At 42.6% G+C, this 27,109-nt stretch overlaps 1 protein-coding gene and 1 long non-coding RNA gene across 2 annotated transcripts; both read right to left on the bottom strand.

Annotated features, from left to right (window-relative positions):
• Nucleotides 1–2,993: 2,993 nt before the first annotated feature.
• Nucleotides 2,994–11,494, bottom strand: LOC138413704 (uncharacterized). The gene is made up of 3 exons (XR_011246116.1): nt 11,221–11,494; nt 5,323–5,430; nt 2,994–4,713 (listed from the first exon to the last, which is right to left on the bottom strand). It is a non-coding gene; the product is annotated as an uncharacterized lncRNA (long non-coding RNA).
• Nucleotides 11,495–14,390: 2,896 nt separating this feature from the next.
• LOC109636645 (ETAA1 activator of ATR kinase) lies at nt 14,391–19,290 on the bottom strand. The gene is made up of 6 exons (XM_020098489.2): nt 19,028–19,290; nt 18,336–18,464; nt 18,062–18,126; nt 17,780–17,889; nt 16,331–17,679; nt 14,391–15,730 (listed from the first exon to the last, which is right to left on the bottom strand). Exons 1-6 carry the CDS (start codon nt 19,167–19,169, stop codon nt 15,618–15,620), a joined length of 1,908 nt encoding a protein of 635 aa, XP_019954048.2. The 5' UTR covers nt 19,170–19,290; the 3' UTR covers nt 14,391–15,617.
• Between the last annotated feature and the right edge of the window lie 7,819 nt (nt 19,291–27,109).

Below are 27,109 nucleotides of genomic sequence, written 5' to 3'. Positions count from 1 at the left end.
GCTGAGGTGAATAATTCATGTGTGGATGGGAGCTCAGATGAGGATATCCAACATTTTCATATATTAATTTATTGCATGGCAGATGAAGGCTGAAATATGCTCGAGTGCTTTATTAGCTGCATCTATATGTCACTAAAAGGTCTTTGTTTTCATGAGGAGCTTTACTGGCTTCTTTGTCTCCCTGGACCAGAGTTGAATCTTTTTTACTTTTGACTGTTCCTCTTTGTGAGAATCTCTCCGTGTTAAATTTGGATTATTAGTTTATTTAAAATGGACAAACAATCTGAATCTGTGGTCCCTGTGCACGATATTATAACGGCCACAACAATGCAAGGCAGCAATCTAATCCCTTATATCCTGTTGTCTCACTGCTCCAACATTCCCATACACGTTCACATTTTCTTTGGAAAGCTTTAACTTGATCGTTAAACATATTTTCTGTTTTATTTTATATGTAACTTCATTTTATTCCCCTCAGTTTAATGATCCGCCAAGTAGGTTTCCACCGCTGTCTGTTTGTGAGTTTGTGAGTTTGTTTGTAAGCAAGATTATGCAAAAACAACCAAATGGAATACCATGAAATTTGATGATATAGTTCAGGGGAAGAGCTCATTATATTCTGGTGTAGATCCGGATCAGTGGGTGAATCCAGGAAAATGTTACATTAAGTCATGGAGCTTAAAAAATCTAGTTTTGACTTTGCAGTATATTATTATTATTTGGCCATTGGAAGAATATGAGTTTCTATTATTGCTGTAAACCCTTCAAGTAACTGGTCAGCTGTGTTTAAAATATATCTCTGAAACGTGATGTTTGTGGGTGAAGACATTTGGAGGCTTCGTATGACATAAAGATGCTTGGCTTTGGCTTCCAGGAAAATATAATTATTATTATAACTTCGAATGTTATCGCAGTGTAAATGTTTTACCAAGTTGCAGCTCAGGAGTTATCGAACTGGTTTTCATGAGCTCATCTACAACTATCTGTTGTAAAGACAATCTGATAAATTACACCTGGTTGAAAGATAGCTATTAGCCGAGCTCACTGTCCGCAGTCCGCTCGATGGTTTTCTGATTCGGTCATTACGATGATATAGTTGCTTTGATTGCGTAGCTTAAAGTAAATCCATACGTATACCGGCAAGCACTAAAGATGAATTTTTAAGTTTGATTCCCAGTGTGTCCATCTCTGGCATTATGCCCTTGGGGGAAAGACAAGTGGGCACTTAACTTTCTCTCTGCAGCTCCGACCTCTCTGCTTTAATGTGTTCGTGTCTATCATATGGAAATGTGAACAAACAAATTCCTAATTACCCTCGGTGGAATAAGGTGATCGAGTGCTCTAAGAAAACCTCCTCCACGTACACTTTAAGACTCTTTATAGGGACCTGTTATGTGCAAATCCATTGCTTTGGAATGGAGGAAAACAGCATTAGCCCAGAATGAGAAGACATGAATATTGCATCAGAGCTTTGTTATGCTCGGGCTCTCGTCTCTTTAATGGTGCACTTTACCAACTAGCTATATCCATTAAATGAGTGTGCTTAATGTGAGTGTATGTGTGTGTGTGTGCATGACTGATCGTGTGTACGTGTGTGTGTGAGTGAGTGTGTGTGTGCATGCATGTATTTTTTGTGGAAAAGTGTTTGACTTCCATGTGCCTGAGTCCAAAAAATGATCCAAAAACAAACTGTAAAACCTCAAACAAATGATCTATTAAACTTTATGGCCACTGCTGATTTCAGCGAGGCTGAAACAGGAACAGTGAGCTCAGCATCGACTGGACATGTGAACAATCAACAAGATAATTCCCAGCGCTTATCTTCTAAGATAACAGTTATGGCTGTTTGTTTAACTTCCACTGTGACCTCTCCGTTGTTGCTTCTCCTGTGTTTTTCTCCCTCTACCTCTTCCCCTGTGATCAAGGTTGGGAAACTCAATACCCTCGATGTGCCGTGTTTCCACCTGGTCGTCACGGTAACCCCAAAACACGGGGCGGCCGTGAATGAAATTCCTGCGTGTCATCAATCACCGGCCGACAAAGACGGGATTGTTGTGGTCTGTGAGTGACGCGGGGGGAATGTGCCGGCTGGAGGCTGAGGCTGGGGGCCTTTGTGTGGAGTGGACCAGCGGGCCCCGAGCTGAGACCTGGATGTTTACACTGCTTCTCCTGACACTGGCCCTGACTCAGGGTCAGTTGAAAGACAGAGGGAGGAAAAGAGAGACTGTCTCTTCAGGGAAAATTTCAAAAGTGTGCGTTTAACGTACAGTGTAGTGTAATGAACAGTTTCACGATCGCAGCAGGTGTGATTGCTCACGTTCTGATGACACCATGAGCCGGAGGCGTCTCTTCTCCTCCAAACAACTTCCAACCTCCTCTCTCAGCCCACAGACTCATTACAGTGTCAACACTCAGTCGACTTGTCTTTGCCTAATCGTCCATGCATCCTAAACCCGGTCATTAGCATGTATGAATGCTAACAAGGCTATCAGTAAGGATGACCATGTGCCGTAATCCCCCTCAGCGTTCCCCTTCAGTAACTCGGGGGAATCTGGTTCACATTTGTGCGGCTCGTCGATCCATCTTGGAGCGTTTGAGCTCGAACTCAGGAGGAAGGAGGGTGTTCTGAGATCAAAAGAACGGGTTTCTAAACTGTTTTGTGTTGTAACAGAGAGTTCAGTTCTCAAAGTACCACTCAGTGAGATTTACTTCACTGTGTATTTTGAACAACAGGACAAGGACTTCACACTAAACTTTTAAACGTTTTTTGTCTGACGTCATTCGTCTCCAGTATTTTATGTAATTGCGACTTTCTGAAGTTGAATTCAAGATCACCATGAAAGTTACAGCTATAAGAATAAATCAAATTCTTTCAGGTTCATATTCTGGTGGAGTTGTTACAGCAGCAAGTCCTCTGGTTCACGAAGCAGGGGATCATGGGTAATATCTGACCATCAATTGATTTTGACTTTGTTTTTTCGATACGTAAAAAAAACACTTGATCGCTCGGACGCTGAACCCAGTGCAATATTCACCGTGTGTGGCTGCAGGGGGCGCTGTCGCCGGGTAAAAGTTATATAGGGTTGCTTTAAAGGTAGGTGGAGCCAGGCCAGCTCTCAGCACATTGTCTAAAATGTTGAAATATTCCTTTAAATGAAACTTGGACGACACCGACGGAGAATCTGACGCTGCCAACAAGCTGCTTATGTTTTCTTCTTCCTTCTTCATCTGTCATTCACCGCTGATTACTGTGACTACACGGAACGAGTTCTGCCTGCTATTCAAAAAGTAAACACACACACACACACACACACATACACAGAGAGAGAGAGAGAGAGAGAGAGGGAGAGAGAGAGAAGTCGTTGCATCACTGCAAACATTGTATCAGTCAACATTCTTTGTCTTGCAAAAACAGTGACCTTTCCTCTCACAGCGGGTTGTTTTTCTAAAGTTCACGGTCAATTTAAAGTCTCTGAACGCCATTTCCTCTATTTCCTTCATAATACACGATAAAGAATGGGGGTCAACACCTGCAGCTCTTTGCTCCTGTAACTGCTTTGCTGAGCTTTGACACAAACACTCTCCTCCTCTCTTCTCATCTCCTCTTCTGCTCTCTTCCCTCCTCTCTTCTTCCTCTCCTCTCCTACCCCTCCTCCTACTACTCCTCCTCCTCCTTTCCTCTCCTCTCCTCTTCCTCGTTCCTCTTCCTCTTCCTCTCCTGATTTACAGAAGCCAATATGTTGAGGCTGCCTTGTTTTCTCCAGCGGGACGTCTAACCCTGACAGTAAATCTCTATCACCAATACTCCTCCATATGGCTGCATGAAAATTTCATTGTGGAGAGCCTGAGGCTAAAGGACCTAGCTGGTAGGGAAAATGTGTGTGTGTGTGTGTGTGTGTGTGTGTGCGTGTGTATACTACCAGGCCACAAGATTTCTGATTTAGTGTGATGCCATTTACTGCCTTGAAGAAAATTCAGTTTGCAAGACAGCCCTGAATACTGTCGATTATACACAAAGTACTTGCGAGTAGATGATAAAGCAGTACTTATATTGCAGACTGGTGGGTTAGGAAGCGTCTGTGCATGTTTCTGTCTGTGTGTGTAATGCCAGATAATGTTTTAAAGCAATAAGAGAGAGATTTTTTAAAAAGATATTCAGTTTTCATCATTTTCTGAGGGAACAGATGCAGGTGTGCATGTCATTATCAATATATTGTAATCACACAAATATTAATATTTTATTGTTTTGTTTTAGTTCTTGTGAGTAATTCGTTTTCCACAGGGACCAGATGTAGTTAATGGCTGAAAGGCATCACAGATGACGTCAGGTAAGTTTTAAATCACTGCATAGTTCAGCTTTTTTTTTTTTAATCCCTTCCAAATATTGTGTAATCTTTTCAGTATCTGTTCTATGTGTTGAACTCCACCCATCTGGTTTTGCAAGCTGCCTAAAACAAACACAAAACGTTTTTTATTCTGACTCATGGAGCTTCAGCGGAATCTCCCGCAGCTTCCGAAGAAGGCAGCGGGTTTATACATGTCGCGCCGTTGTCACTCAAATTATGAGCAATGAGTCTCTTAAACAAAGAGCAGGAGAGTGAAATAAATTTTCTTACGAATTCTGCTTTAATCTACTGAGGGCTCACGTTGCTGCAGAGAGAAACTTACTTTCAGGTCCTCGGGGAACGAGCCACACTAGAGGTCACTGTTGTTCTGAAGGATAAAAACATCAGGGATCAGAGATGGGAGGAGGAGGAGAAGGAGGAGGAGGAGAGCCATAAATTCACGTTTCCTGTTAAATGGTTTCAATTTATCAATCGTTGATGTCACTGGATGTTTGTCTGCATGTCACATGTATGACTGTCCTTTTTGATTTTTAATTATAGCGAGCTTCTAAACAGACACATGGTTTCCTACTACTGTTAGTAAGCATTACTATCAACATCTTGATCATTGCACATTGAGGCAGAGCTTTGCCTTATATATGATTTGTCCCTCAACATGGATTCATAACGTTCCTATTCTAACTTGTATTGTGTCATTTCCTGCCAGAGAGCGAACAGGAGGGTGTTTAATATTTTAAATGAATATGGAGTAAATGTGATGCATTATGTGACCTCATTAATATGCTATCACACATGGTCTAATATGTCCCTTCTCTATCACACTTTGTGTTTTGTCCTCAAAAGTAGATGAAACCTTATTTCTTTACTTTTCCAGACAACAAGGCGCTTATATGTATGTATATATATACATATATATATCAAAAGTTCTTTTGAAGCATAGAAACGAATATGTTTGTTATTCATGTATTATACACACCTCGGAGTTGTGACTGGTTGGCTGTGAACTGCATCACCTGTGATTAAACATTCATAGGCTCCATCTGTGTCCCGGACGTTTCAGTGAGCAGCAGCAGACTCCAGGATTCTGTAATACAGTGGGAAACAGGCACTGAGGGACACACATCCATAAACCAGGGACGTATAGGACCGATAAGAAAATATGATTCAAATATCCTGTAAAAAATAAAAACCTCACAAGACTGTGATTATTCAGTTTACTGCGATGACTGATGTCACCGTGGACGAGATTTCTCTAATATTCTGACACATTAATTCTCTGAGCCTGTCTGGATATTATGTTTGAGCCATTTCAAGTCAATGCACCACATTAAATATTATCTCCGCTGTTTGTAAGCAAGATAACATGAAAACAACTCAATGGATTACTAAAGAATTAGTGGACAGCTGCGATATGGTGCAGCTTGATTGAATTCAGGGAGACTGTTGGGCCTTGGCGGAGATATTTGCTCGACTGAACACACGTCTAGTTTTTCTCTGCTTTTAGTACAAGTGAGATTATCAAAGCAGGCTGTAGAATCATGTGTGAATGCAGCTCAGACTTTGAGGACAAACCCTCAGAATTAGACCACCAGCGCTTCCCTGTAATTTTTCATGACAGCAGATTTGTTTTGGTTTTGGTTCCATATTCTTCACCGGGTTATGGTTTGAGATTTTGGCACAAAACCAAACAAAAACGTAGAAATGATTTGTGTGAATCCCTGAGAATATATGAACTTTCTTGTCATCTAATAAATAAAAGTGATAATTCTAAGAAATGATCCCTCTTGCTTTCTGTTTGATTTACATATTGAATTAGTTCTAACCCGCCAATGATGAATGGAAGCAGAATATGGGAAAACTGAAAGAACAAATCACATAAAAACACAGATGCATGCATGCACGCACAAACATGCACAAAGTTTGCGTATGCATTCTTGCACGCAAACAAACATAGTCACACATGGATGAACACACACACACACACACACACACATACACACACACATACACACACACACACACACACACACACAGACCAAACTGCAGATCTGTGCTTGATTGTCTTACCATCAGTCATTCTACCAAGTGGTAATTGAAAACACATCTCCCCCAGCCCCTGGCACCCATTACAAATAAGACACACTGGGGCTTTCTCCACACAACACAAAGCATAATAACAAATAGAGTCAGAACGACCGACAGAGAAAGAGAATCATTCTGTAGTTTTTGGCACAACATGAAGAGAACATTCTCCCAGTGATTGGTGGACGGCCAAATCCATTTTTCCAAAAAAGGGGAAAGAAGAAATATATGTTTCCCTGACAAACAGACGCAGCACTTGTCCCGGGCTGATTCATAAATCGTCATATTCAGAGCTCGAGTCTTTGGAAAGTCTATTAGTTCCGGATGTCTTCTTATCCTCTGGTTTCTCTGAAATGTTAAACGTGACGCGCACAGAGAGTCAGATGGCAAATGGAGATAACCAACCACAGATACACACACTGTACATTTCCAACTCTGGTTAGGTTTTAATGGAGGAGATATTGTGTTCATTTCAACTTTTAGAAGTAGCACTCTTCATTTTGTTGTATTTTGTACAATGTCAACATTGAGACACTGCAAAAAAGTTCCATGTTATCATGTAATCTTTAAGTTATTTGACCTTTTAGTTGGGTCCATGTCCCATCTGCTAACATGGAGGAGGTGAGGTTTATGACCCATACTGCAGCCAGCCACCAGATGATGATGATGTGGATTTACTTTTGGGGAACTGTATTGTCAGCCATCTTTATTTACAGTCAGTTAGGAGCGACAGAAGTAGCCTGGAGCTGCCTGATGTGACATCATGTGAGACAGTCTCTAGGACTTTGTCCCTCTGGAGCCACAAACGCATTTACACAACTTGTTACACACTTGTAATATTACTCCCCAGGACCTGTTAAGAGGCACCGATATCGAGGATCGGTGAACTTCCCATTTATTGACTCAATAAGATGTTGATTTTTGCAGAAGGATAAAAGTCTTTATAAAAACATTTAATAGCCTTTGTTGTTGCTTGAAATAGCTTCACCACAAACACAATGCAAACGATCTGCGCACCAGGGCATTGATGCACACAAACTTTAACGAAGTCCCTCATGCAGGCGCACACGCAGTGGACAACAGGTATCTAATGCCTCTCACATGTAAAGCATTTTAAAATGCACAGCGTTTGTCTTGACCTGGAGGTTTGACGACAGCAGACTTAATTGGCAGCTGAGAACGATAACACCTGCGAACAGCCCGCGTCTTGTCCATGTGGTCGGACGGCATTCTCCACGCACGTACACCACCATTCAAAACAAAGGCTGATCAGTGAGGCAGAAGAAAAGTGAGAGGAGGTGGAGGTGGGGGGGGGGGGGGGGGGGGGGGGGGGCGTGGAGAGGAAAAAAAAAAAAAAGGCGAGGCTGACAAGCAATGATTGATGTTCGCCCATCACGCTAAGCCTGACACCCTCATCCCTCTCCCTCCCACCATTCGCAACAAAGTCACCAGTGTGTGTGTGTGTGTAAGTGTGTACGTGGATGGATGGATGTTTTCCAGTGTGTGTGTGTGTGTGTATGTATGTGTGTGTGTGTGTGTGTGTGTGTGTGTGTGTGTGTGTGTGCTCCAGCCTAAAACCCATTCAATCAATAAAGTGAGGCTCTGTGATTCACGGGGCAATAGCCAAATTGCTGACTAGACAGAATAAGAGGTGTAGGAGAGCACATTTCACATGTAGATTAAAATCCCAGCGCGGTAACCTTTAGCGTGGGTTGGGTGTGGGCGGCTGGGTGGGGGGGGGGGGGGGGGGGTTAGTAGCATGTAAACAGGCCTTATATGTCAAGGTGGCATGTGTGACACAGGACAAGCATGTTTCAACACAACTGACACACAAAACCAATGATGGGGTGAGACGGCTCAAAGGTTGAGGGGGAAGGACGCATCTGGAAAAGAAAAGGGCTGGACGTCAGAGTGTGAAACCAAAAACCAAAATATGTAAAAAGTATTTTTCAGACCAACAACAACAGGTATATCTTGAAATGTCACTGCTTATTGTTAGCTGAGAAAGGAATCGTACTCTACTTCTCAGACGGTGAATGGTCTTCTAAGTGGAATGGTTTGTAAATCGAGCATCACTCTTAAAGGTTACAATTCACACTTACATAAAGAAGTGTGTGTTTGCAAGGAAATGGTAAATTACTTCCACATCCGCCAAATTTAAAGTCTGAGACAAACTCACCGAGGACATTTAAAACCAACCTCCATTCTGGGGCAGAGTGAATATTAGCTGCAGGGTTGAACACTCTGCTTTGGCTCAGACGTCTCCCCTGTTTCCCGCCTCTCTTTACATTCTACAAACTTGGCGACGAGCTAACCCAACAAAAATGGGACTAAACGCGCAGTGAATTCCCACGCCGCCGGGAGCGACCCGCTTCCTTGTGAAGACTTTCAAAAGCGAATCTTCAAACAAAAACACACAAATCTGCGTCTCGCTCTCGGCGGAGAAAACACTCGGCAAAGTCTTGATGGAAATGTTTCATTTCTTTTCCTCCCAACAGAGGCTAAACGAGCAGCACGGATCTCTCGATTTGCATCTTTAGTTGCTTTGTTGATTTGATAACACATATTTGCATTTGGAAACAGCTCGAGTAATTTGACTGGGGACTCCCAATTTGCCTTTGAGGAGAAGACTGCGCTACAAGCGTTGCTCTGCTCTACGCTGGCATTCTTTTCCTCCTGCTTCCTACTTGGCCTACAGTGTGTTTGTGAGTGCGAAGTAGAACACGGGTGTATATTAGAGAACATAACAAAGAATTATCGTCTTATAACTGTGAGAGAGAGCTGTTGATCTTCTGTCCATATGAGCCTCTTTACACCTCTTCTGTCTGTCAGACTTCATCACAGCCAGGAACTGGAACTACTGACGATGAGCAGACACCACAGAGCTCTGGACCTGGACCAACCTGAGGCTCCAGACCGGGATTTGTGTTTTGTGTGCGCTCGGTACCAAAGAAAAAAAGAGGTCCGACTTAATGTCTGTGTTCATATCGTGTGCAGCATTATAATAGTTTTGGTTTAAGAAACACAATCAGACTCTAAAGGCTCTGTCTCTCTCAAACATTCTCAGTGTGTAAATGAGAGCCAGATGATCCAATAGAACAAAAACTGACCATCATTAACTGCTCACTGTGAGCGCGGAGGCACGAGTGGGACCCAGCGTGACCCCGAAAAGATCATGATGACTACGACGTGTTTGTGTGTGTGTGTGTGTGTGTGTGTGTGCAGCGGCTGTGAGACTTTGGAGCATTGGGAAACTCTGGGACCTCCAACGTCCAAGAGGAGAGGGTCACCTGGCAGGTGCTTGTATGTTCTGTGTGCATATATGTGTGTGTGTGTGTGTGTGTTTGTGTGTGTATTGTTTGTATGGAGTTGATCTGCTTTGCACATTGCTAACAGAACCTCTTGGCCTCAACTTCCCTTCTTGCATTTTCCATCGTGTTTTTCTATATTGCATTTGTGTATGTCTAAGTGTGTGTGTGTGTGTGTGTGTGTGTGTGTGTGTGTGTGTCAGTCTGACAGCTGGAGTTCCACTCAGCTGGCCTCGCTTTATGCAGTCCTGCTTCAAATAATGAACTCTGTCTCTTCTCAGCAGGAGCCATTTTAGCTCAAGAGCCCACAACTCACAGGAGCGGGCACCACTTAGCATGTTAGCGGTGTGCGGACATGCTAACATTCAGTCTGACTGTACAACAAAGCCGCGACAAACCCTGCAATTACCTCCCAGTCTTTAAAGATATGTAAAATGATATTAAAACAGTTTGCAGCCTTTTTTCTTCCTAAACTTTTATAGCGACAATCGACCAATAAGCCTCCCTGCATCTGCTCCTTTTTTTTTTTTTCCTCAAGGGAAGATTTGGCACCTCACTGTAAAGCCCAGCAACAAAATTACCTCAGCCTAAACCTGTCAACAGACCATTACAGCCCACGCTGACTATTATGGGCTGGGGAAAATAAGAACCAAAGCCATTGTAGCGCAAAGGTGTTGGCAGATATAGGCCGGAGGAATGTGGCAACAGGGATATTTGTTGGCCGTGTGCGAGAGAGCCCATGCTTCTTAAAACACGGGTAAATCTGCAGATGCTTATCAGCTCGCCTGTGAAAGCGTGGCGATGCCAGGGCATCAATATGGAATCAGTTTGGATGGAAAGAATAAAATAAAAAAAAAACAGGGTGATAATTCAGAACTTGAACAATGTAAAAACAGAAAGGAATTTAAGACAGTTGTGTTGATTGCAGAGCTTTCAGTGGACTAATAAATCCTTCACAAGAGGTGTTTTATTCTGGCACTGCCTCCACCCCAAAGCAATGATTCACGTTATAATAACAAGACGTTGGTTGACGTCTCCTCATTCGTTATCACTGTTTCGTCTGAGTAACTCTGACCCTTACATGACTTATTTTCCTTGGAAATAATCTGATGAACTACTTGTAAATTACTTGGATTTGACTGTCAACTAAATATATAATTATCACCTCAGGTGACAGGTAAAAATGCCTTTTAGCCTCAATGTGAGCATGAACGTTATTAAAAGTGGAGGTGTGGTGATAGCACATTAAATGCAATAATAATAACACAGAAATTAAGTAATAAATAACAGAGATAATTGAAGAGAATGTGGTTGTTAGTTTCCTTTTCTTTTTTTTACTTTAGCCGTTTTCACACATGAAAATGTCCAATGTGAATCTAGCTTCAATCCTACAGTTCACTCTCCTTTCCAGGAAGAAATTATCTTCATAGAAAAGTGAGGCAATGATTGAGAATGGTTACAGAGAAAAAACACAAGTAACTGACCTCACAGAGGTTTTTCTCAGAACTCGCCTGAACTCTCTACTTCATCACCGGCCTTCGTGCAGAGGAAGGAAGAGTCAGGGAATTTGGCAACTCCCCTCTCGGCTCCCCCGCCTCCCAGTGGTGAGGGCAGTCATACCTGGGGGCCCATGAATGGAGCCCTCAGGTAAAGCACTGTTGAAACAAATCTAAAGCTGCCTAATGACACGCACCGTGAAACTCTTCACAGGTCATTTACGCTGCTGACAGGCTGCTGCCACAGTGCTGCACACCTCCTCCTCTCACTGTGTGTGTGTGTGAGAGAGAGAGAGAGAGAGAGAGGGACAGACAAACAGACGATCGAGAGAAAGCCAAACTTAGAAAAGAGTGGGGGGGAGGGGGGAAGCTGATGTATGTGTGATATGTATTAGTCATATACACTGGGAGGTAATCTGTAAGCTATGAAAACAGCGTTCAGCCTTTCTGCAGCACGGCCTCACAGCATGGGAAAGCGATTAGAGATGTTATCTCCAGCGGCTGCTCTGCACTCTTTGCTTGAGGAGGCAATAGCTGCCCCGGCTCCGATTTCTTAAGAAGTCTAATTTATGTTCGCTGTTCTTGGAGCATGTTTGCAGAACATTGGATGTATCCTTAGAATTTTTTTTGGCTCATATCAATCTGCTGCAAACGTATTGGTAATCCAGCTCGGTAGTATGCCTTCAGGTGCCATTACTCACTTCCGCCACTTCAGCCCCATACTGAGATAAGTGCAGAAAGAGGAGGGGGAAAGCAGGGAATGAATTCTAGTCTTACAGTTTCCTATTACAGCATCACTCTGTGTTTCTAGATTCTCAATCCGTCCCCTTACTTTCTACTTTTTCACCAAGGAGCTTATTTCCCTCCCCGTCTGTTTGTTTGTTTCTCGGCAGGATTACACAAATTCAATCAGGAGAGGCTGTGATGGAACAGGTGAAGTAACATTTCTGATTGTCAAGCACGACAAAGAAAGTGATGGTAAGTGTTATACGTATTTGGTATTTAGTCCCCTATGTGATGTCATTAGGATGAGAAGAGGGTGAAGCAGAACATAGACCAGGAACAAAAATACTCTTTTTACTTAGACACCTGTAAGGGAGGTCAAAGGTCAGGGTCTGAGCTCTGCCCTAATTAAGATTAATGAGTTTTAAATGTGTACATGAGGAGTAACATGTATTGAATAAAGTCTATCATTAAACATTGTGTGTGAACTTGTGAATGACTGCAGTTTATTTTATTCATAGAAACTTTGAAAGGTCTTTTCAACGATATTATCGAGTTTTCATCAAACAGCTTTTCTCTTCCGTGTGTTGAAGAAGATATTCCAGGTTGTTTTGGGTTTTTTTGACGAACTTTTCCCGACGTATCAGATGACACAACACAAATCTGTCCATCATTCACTCTCCTTTCCCCCCTAAATTGCTACCACACCATCCCGGACCCCTTTCCCAGCTTCAATTAACGTCTCCACACATCAATTTCAGGCTGCAAATTCTCCCCTTTCAAAAAATGAAAACATTCACATAAGAATAGACAGTTTAAAAACAGGTGCCATGGTAACATAATCGTCACTGCAGCAATTACTGCCTTATGCCCGACTAGCAGCCATAAATCATTCTCTCTCCACAAAGAGGACGTTGTGGCGCTGCACTCCTGTCCAATAATCAGAAATTGCTCCGTGTACGGCGTGACGAGCGGGCGCTGAAACGGCCCATTCTTCTGTTTGGCGGACGATATTTCGCTCTCCGTGGCGACATTACAGGGATCCTTCAGCGAGCACGATATTGTACCTGCTCGACACCTGTTAGCTTTAGCCAGGGGTTTCATCAGATAGTTGAAATAAATACTAGTCATCATCATAACCATAATCATAGTCATAAAACTAGGGGCCTTTATGCTGTTGCCAAATTGCCCTGCCATCTGATTTACAGTCAGTCTGGGTGGGGAGGGGAAGCGGATAGGGCAGGGAGGAGGATGGGGCCTATTACGTGCTCAGACTGGGATGAATAGTCAAATATACACACCTGCACACACACACACACACACACACACACACACACACACACACACACACACACACACACACCTGGGAACTTTCACAGGCATGTAATGGCTGGGGATGGGCTTGAGGGAGGAACAGTGAGGAATTCTCCTGGGATTACAAAGACAGATATTGTGCTGCCCTCACACGCAGTCCAGCAGGTGAGCAGAGTGATAAGGGGCCAGAGGACAAATTAGCCCTCATATTAAAATAATCCCTCATGTCTAATAACAATAATACGCTGCACACCGGGGCTATGGCACGCTCACAATGGCCGTCCTCTTCAGGCCGCGACTTGTTGAAAACAGATTTGAGTATTTGCGAAATAGGCCCATCGTATCTGCTTGACCTGTCAACAGCCCTGAAATACACGGGGGTCAGAGGAATGGACGCCAGCGACTGCAGCAAGGAGACGGTCTGTGTACTTTCAAAATCCAACCAGATGTTTGACACTAAAGACAATTATGAAGCAAAAAAGACACCGAAAGTCTTTTAAAGGGAAACTCCGTCTATTTTAACTGGTCCTATGAAAATAGCTAGTTTGCAGTTAGAAAAACGATCATGTCATCGTGTTATGATTGATTCAGATTTGCGTTATTTTGACAGGATGAGGACGACTTAACGCCAAATCAGTTTAATTTCTTCTGACGTGCAGTTTGAACAATCAACCCTCTCGTTCTCCAGTGATCGCTCGGTTTCCTGGCGTGTCAGAGATTTTGCTTGGCTCGGTCTCGCAGTCTGAGAAGCTCCACGGTCCGATTTCCCAACATGGCCGCCGTCAAACGCTCAGAGTTAAACTGTAGTGAGCTTGTTTGGATGTTACTGGAGAAGTGTTTCACATGTTGTGGCTAGAACTGCAGTCTCGACTGAGACTGTTGTGATAGAAAACTGATCCCTGCAGCAAAACAGATCATATTGTCGACATATTAGGAGACATCTGTTCTCCATACTTTTCTTTCGTATTGTTTGAATAAATGTTATTAGACATACCATCGCTACTCAGTTGTGTGTGTGTGGATTTTAAGTTACTGCAACAAACCAGATCGATGAAATGTGTCTGTTTTAAGGACTGTGGGGGGAGGAGGGGGGGGGCTACACAAAAGAATGACCAGATCAGTTTAGTCGAAGTTGAATCTTTATTTCTTTGTTTTGAACTTGGCAGATAGAAGCAAAGAGATCTGTGACTATATCATGGAAACTATGGGCAAGAGTACAGAACATATTACATCTGAAATGGAATGGATTCTTCCTTGTGTCAAAAAATGTACAGGAATTGGAATTTTTGAATAATCCTCTCTTGTTATATTTTCATGGATCATCAGGTGTACAACAAATTTATCTTTTTGTTGTCACCACAGGTCTCTCATCACCTGATCGAAACATCTGGCTCCATCTTCCTCATTTAAGTCTCATCCTGTGTGAGAATAAAATTACACACAGCTCCATGTTTTTTTTTTTTTATTGCTGTTGGATTAACAATTTCTGAAAGGTGCATAGCATGGCTATTACAATAATCTGTGCCAACAGAGGAGGGGGCCATAACACTGCATTTATAACACAAGATTCAGACTGAAGATAAAAAATGTGACCTGCACAAAAAAATACAGAGGAACACAAAAGAAACAAACATGCTTATTTTCATGTATTAAACAGACAGGTCATTAAATCATCTAGTTTAAACAGAAACAGAAGTTTTCGATTGTATTACAACCGTCTCCTTGCAAAGCAAAGCTCTTTTGATTACCAGGTTGTGGAAAAGGCAAAATCTTTAAAAGCAGGCATCAGTAAATGTTTAAGGCACATTATTAATCTGTCTGATTAAACCCAAACAGCAGACGACAGTTACTGCCACGGTTCACATCCTTTTCTGATAGTTAACGTCACATTTTTCATGTCTTGTTAGTTGTTCATTTTGAAATTTGAGCAGTAAAAATGAAGATAAATTTTTTAACGAAAAGACAAAAATGCTTGTTTCTACAATGTGCGCGTACAAAAACAACCCTAAAAAAGTGACCAGTTTTAATCAGTATTAGGGATTAAGTCAAACTCAGTCATGTAAACGATTTTACAAAATGTGAAAGGCTCAGGAAATTTCTTTTTAGCGTCATCGCAGCACCAGATCCGATACTGGCCTTTAACTCACTTCTTACGAAACGTGGATGGACGTCAGCAGCAAAAACATCCAGCAGCTCTGAGTCAACAACAGGCGACCTGGTCTCTCCTGTGTGAGTGCAGAGTCAATCTTCCGAAACCTGGTGACCTAACAGTAAACTATTAACACGAATGAGTTGCGTTAAGGTTTATTACAGGATGATGAGATCCCTTCAGTCAGGGCGGAGCTCCTCTACGGTTTTGGGGCATTCTGCATCCGCTGTCGTCTCCTGGCCAAGGCTTCCTGTTTCTTCCTCTCGATCTCAGTTGCCGAGCACTTTCCTGTCATCTGGCTTGTGACGAAAACTGGAGGGGAGGAAGGAAAGTGAGTAAAAAAAAAAAAAAAAATGAATGGAAACACTGAATATGGTTTCCTTGGAAAAAAAGCTAAGAATTACACCAAAAGAAAAGACCTGAAGAGAAAAAGAGGAAATCTGCCTTAAATCAGACCATGTGTTTTCCTGCTCTGATTGTGAGCAACTGAATTTTAATTTGTTAACACAAAAATGTTGCTACCATAACAAGGAACATTGTGAAACTCATTTGAAAGTACAAATCCTTCAACCCTCCACGTCCAGAAGGAAAAAAAAAAGCAGTCTGCGTTCTCTGGCAATGAAGCTTCCTGAGGTTTGGACTCGACAGCGTCACAAATCAAAGCCGTGGCACAGTGTTTACTTGCTTTGGGGGAGAACTGTTCAAGAGCACATGCACTGAACTGTCACTGATTATAAGATCATCATGTGACATCTGTTTTACGTGACTTTAAACTTCGGTATCCAGTCTTAAAGCACAATACTGAGAATAGATGGAAGATGGAATGGAAATCAGAAACTGCAGTTAAAGCAAACATTTACCAAGAGAAGCATATTTATTGCTTTTCTTTAACAAACATGCAACTCATCTTACCTTTGCTGCAGATGGCTGCAGAGTCGGATACATTTCTCTTGAAGGCTGTGTGATAGGACTTGGAGTTCTGCGGTGCCCTGGCTGTCACTGTACACGACTTCATATCCACATTAGCCCGCCCAGCCTGGAAAGCTCCAGAGGAATCCCTGCACTGGCTGAACGTGCCCAGACTCACGCGGCTCCCTGGGAGGCTCTGAGACATTTGTGACTTGTTGTTGGCACCTTTCATGGGAATGTTCCACCCTTGGAAGTTCACAGTTTCGCAGCTATTCCCTGGTAATGAGTTAGAACGAACGAAAGCACACGGGGTCTTTCTGTTGGCACTGGCGCTGACGTTCGTGGACCAGGTCATGTCGATTGGCAGGGGCGCTGTGGTTTTCCGCTGCCTGTCTACGGTAAAATCTTGTTTTTCTTGGCAGCTGCCGTGGCTCACTTGCTGTGGCTGACTGTTGGAGATCCTCTCCACGCTGTCACATACCTGGTAGAGCAGGGCATCGTCGTCCCCATCGCCCCATAAGCTGTCTGAAATGTCTTTAGTAGAGTCCACAGCAACCCCAGCCACACTCTGATTGTCAGCAATCTTGTCAGGTTGAGGAGTAGCCAGTGTCTCTGTGGCAACAGATTTCTGCGATTTAGGTTGGGCAACAGTAGAGCTGGAGCTGGAAACCTGTTTGGTGGCCGACTCCGGCTGGAAGTGATGGTTGGACTTGAGCTTGAAAGTGCTTCGGTTGGTAGTCTTTACTTTGGGACACAGTTCTTGGAGCCCGCTGGGCTTCATGTATGAAGGAGCCGGCTTGCAAACAGGGGTCAAATTAGTAGTATTCATCTTAGTGTTAGACTGCAAAGTGGCGTTAGGTTTGTCTTGCTGGTGCTGGTCAGAATTCTGGGTCATTGCCAGCATGAAAGAGTCATTCAGTAGGTCATCATTCTCCCAGTCGTCATCAAAGTCATCAAACTTGTTCCCACTGAAACTGCAGGATTCTTTTTCTCCGGCAGGTTGAGCAGCTGAACTGGACTTCTGAGACTGTCGGGGTTCAGCTGAGGCTGAAGTCTCAGGTTGGTCTTTTATTTCCTGTGAGTGGGCGGATGCTGCAGAGAACTGGCTTAGCGGGCCGCTAACTTTTTGAGTGGAGCAGTCAAACAGAGCGTGCAGCTCTGCCTCCACCTGATCCTTCGGGTCCTTCACGCTGCCGTGGGATGATGTCTCTCGTGATTTTACTTTTGACGCATTCACACATTCATTGAGGTCACTGCTGAAAGTGTGGAGCTGCTCCGAAGTGTCCTTGTCTTGCTGCATGTTCTGGTCAAACTGCCTGGCTAGTTTCATGAGGTCTTCTACACTGCTCTGCCTGTGAAGGGGAAAGAACAGAGAGGTAAGAGCCACAATAAGAAATACAACAGATCCAACATTAATCCGAGTGTATCCGGATCAGTAAATTGATGACACACCGAGTAGACTTCTTCCTGATTCTTGGCAGGGGAATCTCTGGTGTGGAAGGGTAGGCACTGTCACCGATCCACTGCAGCAGAATGGATTCTGTTGTTTTAGGTTTTACATCCTACGTAACACACAAGCACAAAGTAAAAAAAAACTTTAAACCTTTAAGGAACAAACAGGAAGGAGTTAGAAACTATTCATAGTATTTCTTATTTACTTTAACCATGAACATTCAACACGACATCTGAACATGTCAACTCCTAGGTTAGTAAAATGCTGGAGGAACAACTGACCTTTGGAGCGATCCGGTTGACAATATCCGATATTTCCACAACTCTGGTGCTCCTGACCCCCGAGCCTAGAGATAAACAATTTCAAATACAAATTATAATACGTCCACCACTAAAAGCGAAGTAGATTACATACGATAACTGTTCATTTTCACTGTAAAGTCACAGTAAAACCTTGGTTTGTAATTTACTTCTGAAAAACATTGGTCCTGCACACAGATATAAATGCATAAAAAGGAAACATGTGAATCCTGTGTCGAGTAGAAGAAAACTTTACCCGTGTGAGTTTGAGTGGGGGATGTGGAATCCCAGAAAATATCTTGTGACGCTTCCCCGTCACCTGGAGAATCCCCATTATTCAAGCCGGAGAATCTGCTGTAGCCTCTGCGAATAGGACTCTGCAAATCTGTGTCGGACAAAGATTTATCAGCTGAATGAAAACATGTCGTAACAGTACATTCAATGTGATACTTGATTAGACGAGTATAAACAGTACACGTGCTTGTGATGTGTCACACCAAGAAATATCATGAGATGTAGGATTTATAAAAACTGTTTGATGATAATATTGATGATAGAAGCCATTAATGTGACTTGAATGTAATGTAACTAAAATGAAGGAAGTGGAGAAATACAATTGAACATTAGAGTAATCAAATATAAAACACAGGTTTCAAATAAGCCAGAGTGTAAAAATCTCTGTTATAAAGTGGTTTGAAAGTTAAGGTGAAGCTCAGACCACGTGTTGAGTACAAGCAGGTTTATAACAATGTGTTTTTAAGAGTTCATTACAGTATTTTAAGCGAAACGAGTGATTTTAAGGAGGAGAAGCAGCGGGTCAGTCTCACTCCTCTCCTGCGGGACTTGGCTCCACAGGCCTGGGTCCCCCTGACAGGGAACACTCGGTCCCGATCGTGACGTTAAACCGGATTCCTCGGTAGTTTTCATGTGACGGGGCCGCAGCCTCACCTCTACACACCGCTGCTGGTGCGTCGGTACCAGGCATCTGCTGGGCCGGTGTCCTCTCCGGAGTTGTTCGGTGATAAAGTGTGGAAACGCTCCTCCACAGCTCCGTGAACTGCACAGATCCGGAGGCGGCAGCTTGTGGCATCGGCTCTCGAACGCTTCACTTTAACGACGCGATCTCAAACTTATTGTTGTGTTCGTTTCAGTCGCTGCGGGCCGCCATGTTGCCTGGTGACGTCAGCGGACTACGGATGCCGCGCAGGGTTTTGTCGCAGTTCGCTCGAAACAAACGCGCGTGAGAAGAAGCGAAGCTGAGCCGGATGGAGCTTCATCTGTAAATAACATGAAACTGTGACGTTGAATTAGTTTTATATCTAACAGAACATGTTCAGTGTGTCTGTTGGTTTGATGTATTCTGTATATCTGTCAGAATCTAGAGCTGCTTTCACACGTACACGACACGAAAGGAAAAAACAACAACGATGTGTATGGATTTCACCTAATTAACTTTATTTCAGACCTTAATACAAACAAACAGTAATGATTCACCGTAATCATATTTACATGCAAGCAAAAATAAAAACATGAAAATAAATAAAAGAGCAATAAATAAAGGAAACATAATACACAGAGTAAAATACTCGTTCCTCTACTGTGAAAGGCAAATATGGAGTTCATGTCTGAAAGTGGATATTGTGAGAGCAGGTGTTAGTCAAGAACAAACAAGATCATGATAACTGTCTGAAAAGGAAATCATTTAAAACAGAACATGAGAAAAAATACAAATAAATGAAGAAAACATTTAGTAGATATCTAAGATGTGTGATCACCTGACTAAAACTCTCATCAAACTTTTTAGGACTCAACCAAGTGACCAGACCAACACCTGTGACAAGGGGGGGGATTGTGTTTGGGGTGAATGTCTCTTTTCTTGTGTGTTTTCTTAGAGAAAAGAGACATAACACTCTCTCTCTCTCACACACACACAAACATATATATATATATATATATATATATATATATATATATACACACACTGACCGATTGAATCATTTTAAAACAAACAATACAATGTCTTAAACCCCAAACACAACCCCCCCCCCCCTTGTCACAGGTGTTGGTCTGGTCCATTTAGTGCCTCTGTATTTAAACAAGCTCCGCCCTTACCCACCTGTTTTGTCCAAACCAGGAAGTAGAGCTGCTGCAGGAACAAGGTAACTCAAACACACGAGGAATTCATTCATACAACTAACAATGACAAAACAGCGTTTATCAAAGAAACAGTTTAATGTGCAGTGTGATGTCAAAATGTGACAAATCTAGAAAAACTCATAGACTGCTGGGTGTTTTTTTTTGGCCTGTATTGAGTTTTCAAAAGTAAACACGGAAAAACTAAATCTGTATCGTCAAATTGTCGATTTGTAAACTTTCTCCTCAATCTGGAAACCTCATGAAATACAGACATTAAATGTGAACTTGTATTTCTCTTGGCTGGTTTCAAGCAGTTCAGCTAACATGATGTCAGACAGCCTGGTTCTAACATGTAGGTCTTCTACTCAAATGTTTGCCAAGTAATTGTGATCAGGCTTCGTTGGGCCTGAAGCTTGTTTGTTTGTGAAATCCTTGTGACGGTGGCTGTTTGTTGTGGATTTCATGGCTATTGTCAAACAAATCTATAAGACGTTTCACAAATGTTTGTGATGTGACTGATATACATTTGCAGGCACATGTCACATTACATGGTGTTTGGCAGAACTGCCTTAAAACTCTGCTGAGGTTGTGTCTGCAACCAGTTTACATTTATGAACGTCAGACTGGTTCTGTGCTGTCGTCTACAGTCAGTGTTACATTTAATAAAAATCAGACTGACTTGAGGCTTTACGTTTCTATATCACACTTGTATAAGTTTCATATTGGACCATAAGCAACTTCTAAACCTCCTCTGCTATATAAACTATTACTTCAGTGCACTTACAGGGTTAGTGAGTCAACAAGGCTCTTTTTTGTGTTAAGACGGCTGATGGGTCGCAGGATTATCTTTTGTTTCAGTGTGTTTAGGGAGTGAACTTCAATGTTGAAATCCGAGTCTAAAATACATTTACACTTGTAATTAAAACACATTTGTCAAATGTGACATCAAGGTCTGAGCTGTCCGAACACACACTCTCTGTCTACACTGTTTTTATGACCTTTTAAATGAGTCTCTTTCATTTTGAATTAACTTGGATTTGTCTTGATCGTGGCAACTTTTTATCCTCACTTGTTTTCTCTCATACTTCACATATGAGGGATTTATTTTGTGTTCTTTGAACATCGGAGAGCTTAATGCAGAGCTGATCAAGATCTGCTCTTACTTCAGAAACATCCTTATTTTACATATTATTTTACAATAACAACAGTTTTCGTTTCCTTTAGTTAGAGGATTGGGCTGTTCAGGCAAACTGTGTTTATAACTGAGGGGTCAGAGGTCATAGTTGTCAACAAGTAAGGATTCAAAATGTGATCAGTCATTGTGTATTTGACTTTTTTTCATTTATGCAGATTTGTTGAATTTCATGGGTGAAAAGGTTATTTTGTCAAAGTCTCACTATGTGATTTAAAAAAAGAACCATAATTCCACAGTGAGGACGTGAGATGTTAATGTCAAATACATTTTTCCTAAATGAAAAGAACTGAAGATTTAAGATTGTTCATCACAATCCTGACGTTCTGCAGAGCAATTTCTAGAATAAAGCACTAGATGGTGCTTGTATACCTCCTTTGTATTGTGTGTGTGTGTGTGTGTGTGTGTGTGAGTGTGAGTGAGTGAGTGAGTGTGTGTGCGTGAGTGTGTGCGCGTGGAGAGAAAGATAGATACAGTAAGTAAAGTTGGTGTAGATTGAGTGCGGAGAGATTTTGTGTAGAAAATGTTTTACTGAGGTGCTGTGCTGCAGGAATAGTATTTTGTAGTTGATATACACACACACACACACACACACACACTGCTGCAGTGCATTACTGTGCTTGATTATACTTCATTCTGCTTTGATTGTTTTCATTTGGAAGTAGTTTATCAATAAAGAGAATTGGGGGAAGCCAATCATCCGTCTGTCTTTGATTGAACGCCAGAAACTGTTGCGATCAGACGACCTGCAGTCGCAGCCTCCACTTCCCTGGTTAAAGCGTAATTCTTGTTTCATCAAAACATCAGGAGATATTTAACCACTGCTAACGATAAATGGATGCGAGCTGAGGGCAACTGCAACATGTGTCATCTTTCAGTGAAACTCATTCAACGTGTAGTGAATCAAAAGCATCATTGTTGCAGGAAGGAAATATGGAAAATAAGACATTCACAAAAACATTCAGGTGCACCAGATCCGTCAAATAGATATAAATATACTAATGTTTTTGTGGTGGTCGTGCAAGAAAAAATACAGATGTTTCACATTCAAAACGCAGTCAAATAACCAGCAGATCAGAAAATAAACTGAAAAATAACAAGTGTTGTAACAGTGATATAAAAATGTTGAGTTTTAGTGCATAGTTGTCTTTGAGATGTTGTTTGATCATTAGTTTTCCTGACCTGAGTTAAACTCTGTATCAAAAACATAAACACACATTTGATATGGATGGTTTCAGTTAGAGCATATCACTTATTAAATACATGAAAGAAATAAGAAATGAAAAACAGCTCCCCTAACAAACCAAAAGCTCTTTAAATCACAGAGATATAAAACAGGGGAGCAGCATTTCCTCACAGTAGAAACCAGAACTTAAATATCTGCACTTCTGCTTGATAAATAACTTTAAAAATATATGTTTTTGTCATTTAACACTGTCTTAAAGAATACATTAATTTACCATCGTTAAAGCTCTCTGTAGTGAAGCAATATGTGTCAGACAGTGTATTTATCCTATAGACCATTGTCATGTCAGTGGCGTAGCTGTTGTCAGTGTTAAAGAGGTTAAGTGGAACCGCCAGTACGTCTGTACCAGCGATTTAATCAACACCTACGTTTCATGCCTCCCTTTAATGCATTCAGCTAATCTTGGGGGTATCCCCATTGCTCTGTCAAGCGAGCTGTGTCATATCACGCTGCCACGCAAATCCACGCCCGGAGGGGCGCCGTCTCGCTCCCGTCTAAAAGTCACCATAACACCCTCTGTCACACCGAATGTTGGCATTACTCAGAAGTGATAGTTAGACCACAGAATAAAGGGCATGGATGTGTCACTTTCAATTTGAATATGAGGCATCAGTCCTCCACGGCCTTGCGTTTTTAGCCTTTCTGTCTTTCCTCCTCCGCTGCGAGCCTTTCCAAGCTTGTGTCACAGCAGGAAAAAAACACTGCCAGAGGCTGAGCAGGGACGGGAGAGAAGGAACCGTTTAGCCTGCGCTCTCCGAGCTAGCTCCATTCTTTCCCAGAAGCCTGCCTCCTCGTCTAACTGCCTACCACCTCCTTCTATTTATTGGTTACGCCTGGGTTGTTTAGAAGCAATTAAGGAGCTAATTGTGGAAATTTCTGAGGACTGGGTATTATAGTAAAAAGTAAAGAGCTAATGGCTAATTGCCCAAGCAGCTGCTAGTGTTTATGAAGGAGGAGCGAACATGCCAGGGGATCTGACAGGCGTCGACAGCCATGAGGACAAGGAAGCGTTTGTGTGTGTGAGTTTAGGGGGTGGGTTGCTCATCATTGCTGTGGATCCCAGGGACGGTTCACACTGGGCAGATGCCAGGTGAGTGAGACAGGCAGGAGAACATGGAGCTGATCTCAGAGTAGCGTCGGCATAAATGATAATCACCTCTGACGGCCTCTGGTGCTCCGTCTCCAAGGAGTGCGAAGCGTCCTCCACGTTTGTAGGTGAAGGGTATATCCCAATGTTTATGCCACCTCCATCCTCCTGACACCCCCTACCCACACTCCTGCTCAGACCCCCTTTGGGCTGGCAGGGCCTCATGGATGACAGTTAGCATGTGGCAGAGCTCTCTGAAGTGGAAGTGTTCCAGGATGCTGGGTTTCTGTGCCAGCTTCACCAAGCTGGGATTTCACCCATTTCACAGTGTCTGCCAATGGCTGGGACTGTGAATGAAAGCACTTGAATGGATGCCTGCTTCTGCCGGGTCAGATCAGTGGGTTTCAGCAGTGGGTAGATGCAGCCTAGGGTGGTTTGGCGTCTATCTGAAAGAATCCCAGCAGTCTTTTCTGGTCACATGGGCAGGGAGGGGAAGTGCTAAAGGGCGTCCAACTGCGCTCTCAATCAGCAGTGGATGTTTGAGATGAAGATGAGAAGAGAGACTGGTGGTCTTATATTGGATTGGCTTTTTCTCTTCTGCTTTTGTAGTCTCTGCAACATGACTGGTATGATTTTAGGTTTCTGGCTAACATTTACTGGACACATTTTGTAGATCCCAGTAGTTTTCAATGCACTGATGCAAATGTCCAAGTCAATTGCCGCTGGCATTCCTTAAAACTTCAGCGCCAGCCCCCTGGCAAAAACTCTTAACGTCCGAATGGGCCCATGTGAGAATACATCAGGATATTGTCCGGATGATTCACAGCGTGCTAGTGGACACATTGATGACATTTCTAGCACGGGCGGACCTAAATGGAAAGGTGCCATGTGTGTAGAGGATGCCTCGGCTTGGAAAGGAGACAAGATTCAAGAATTGTTTTCATGATAAAGGCCGACACCGGTGTCGATTCAGTGTAAATAAAAACACATAGTGGAATTTATTCGTTAAATCCTGCATCCTCTACCCAGACACCTGAAAACGGCTACGGCTATAGAAATAAGGAAAACAGAATGGTGGTGTTTAAAATACTATTCGCCGAGCAAAATGGCTGCGGAAAACTCAAACTTCACAGAGAGTGACTCCAATGATAAAGATTTGATTGACGTATGATCTTTCGGGTTCACCACGCAGAGGACGACGATTAACTTAGCATCAAGGATAAGGGCAAAATAATCTCAGTTACCTTTTATTTTAAAAAATCCATCCTTTTTATTATAGGCTAACCTCCAAAACTTGATGTCTGTAATGAAATAACATAATTTTAGTCGATCCAATTAACCTCTGTCTCGACTCCCTTAGGGCTTCACTCAACATAGATTCAGCTAAGGTTGTCTCGACTGCAGCTTTGCTTTAGGTGCTACAGTTTAGGTACGAAACCTGTCTGTGGTGATCTACCCTCTCTGGGCAAACTCCCTATGTCAAGTGTTTTGGTGAACTCTCATCTGTGTGCTGGAAGACGCCATGTCCCGTATGAGAGACGGCTGCCATTTTGCTGCAGTCAAGAACGAGGGCTAAAGCGAGAGCAAACAGAGGGGCGGTGTCTCTGTGCAGCAAACTGAAGCAGCAGCCGAGTTTGACTGCTCATTTATTCTGTTTATAATAGCAAAGCCGATGATAAATGTCCCGCAGAGTGCACATGTGCTAAAATATTCATCAATTGGAGGCCCCCTAATTTGCAGGAGAGGGAAACCAATAAATTCAGATGTGAGCTGCGGTCATGTTATATTCATATGAATATGCAAGATGATGGTTGGGACATTAAGATTAATCTGGCTTGTAGGTGCTTTTAATCAGTTCTAATGTTCTTGTGTTAGACGGAGACGTGAGAGAGGACGATGAAAGGTATAAAACAAAGTGCTTTCATTCAGAGCTTTGATGGGGATTCAACCAAATTCTGAATTTTGGGGTTGATGGTAAAAAAAAAATCATAACTCGGTAGGCACTTGTCTGAATTTAGATTTTTCAAACACCACTTGTTTTCATTTGCCTTTTTTCTTCTTAAAACTTAAAACATTACCTGATTAATCCATTTCCTCGGAGTAGCAGTAGTTTCTGTGCTGGCAGCTGGTCGAGCTTCTAATTTCCTCCTCTGAGGAGTTATGTTTTTTGTTTGTTCTCAGGATTATGCAAAAACTCAACATTTTGTGGGGGGAGGGGGGCAACACCCAGGGACTTTTATTTACTATTTTGATTCTGGTGCAGATTTGGATCAGGGGGTGGATTCAGGAACTTTTTATTACTTATGAGAGGCATTTTTCAGGGGAACAATTCTTGGAAAGGGATTTCATAAGGACTATTGGGCCGTGGCATTGGGTATGTGCTCCGAGTGTCATCATTGCTTCTTTCTTTCCCCTCCTGTATTTTCTGTCCTCATCCCTTTCTTTCCCACTGTCTTCTTTGTCCTGCTCTTCCTCCCCTTTCTCCCTGTGTGTTTTTCTCACCCTCTCTGCTCAGGTGTGTGGGGGAAAGGCGGAGGGAGAGAAGTGGGGAATTCTCCAGCCAGATACACCCAGCAGAGCGCCACTCTCTCCTGGGGCAAGGATGACAGGAAGTCAGCCAGATGGCACAGAGCAGGTCTGCAGCATGTGACCTCCTCTCAGGAGAGGCAGGAAACACGGAGGAGAGGATGGGAGGAGCAAGGAGGAGGAGGAGGGACGTGGGTGAGCTTTAGGAAAGGTGGTGAGGAGACAGAGGAAAAATGTGAGGAGCCTCTCATATATCATTGTTAGCAGTTGATCCACCTGTAAAATCAGGATCTTTAAGATTGTGATTTAATATATTATTTCAAAGCAGGAGTCAATATGATTTATTCATCAGATGGTTATAACACAATGATTCAACGTGTAGGTGAAAGTTTTTACGGTGGCTGTTCTCAAGAACGAGATTGCGCATTAGCCTCAGTGGAGGTTTGACCTTCTAGTTATTATAATTTCATTGAAAAGAGAAACAATCTACTTGTGATCCATTAATAAAGATTTGTAAGAACCTGTGGGCTTGTTGGGGCCGATCGTCACAGAAAGGGCAGGGAAGCTGGAAATCACTGAAAGATGGATCCTGTTAGTTTCAGGATTTTATTGAACAACGTAATAATATAGTAGCATCAACCTCATTATTTAAACAGACACATTTTTAGGGTTAATTTTTCATTATCTCTTGAAAGTGCAGAAGATTTTAAGTATAAAAAATAAATTTAACATTAAAAAACACTTAAATGGCATTAAATATAATACCAAAGTTGTGTCTGTGACAATCGAGTGTGTGTTTACAGTAAATGTCGGAGAGGAACTTGAGTGTGATCATTTATTCAT

Source organism: Paralichthys olivaceus, chromosome 14 (genome assembly GCF_024713975.1).
Source record: "Paralichthys olivaceus isolate ysfri-2021 chromosome 14, ASM2471397v2, whole genome shotgun sequence".
In the NCBI taxonomy this organism is placed as follows: Eukaryota; Metazoa; Chordata; class Actinopteri; order Pleuronectiformes; family Paralichthyidae; genus Paralichthys; species Paralichthys olivaceus.
Note: the sequence above shows the minus strand (reverse complement) of the source record. Positions and strands in the feature narration are given on the sequence as shown.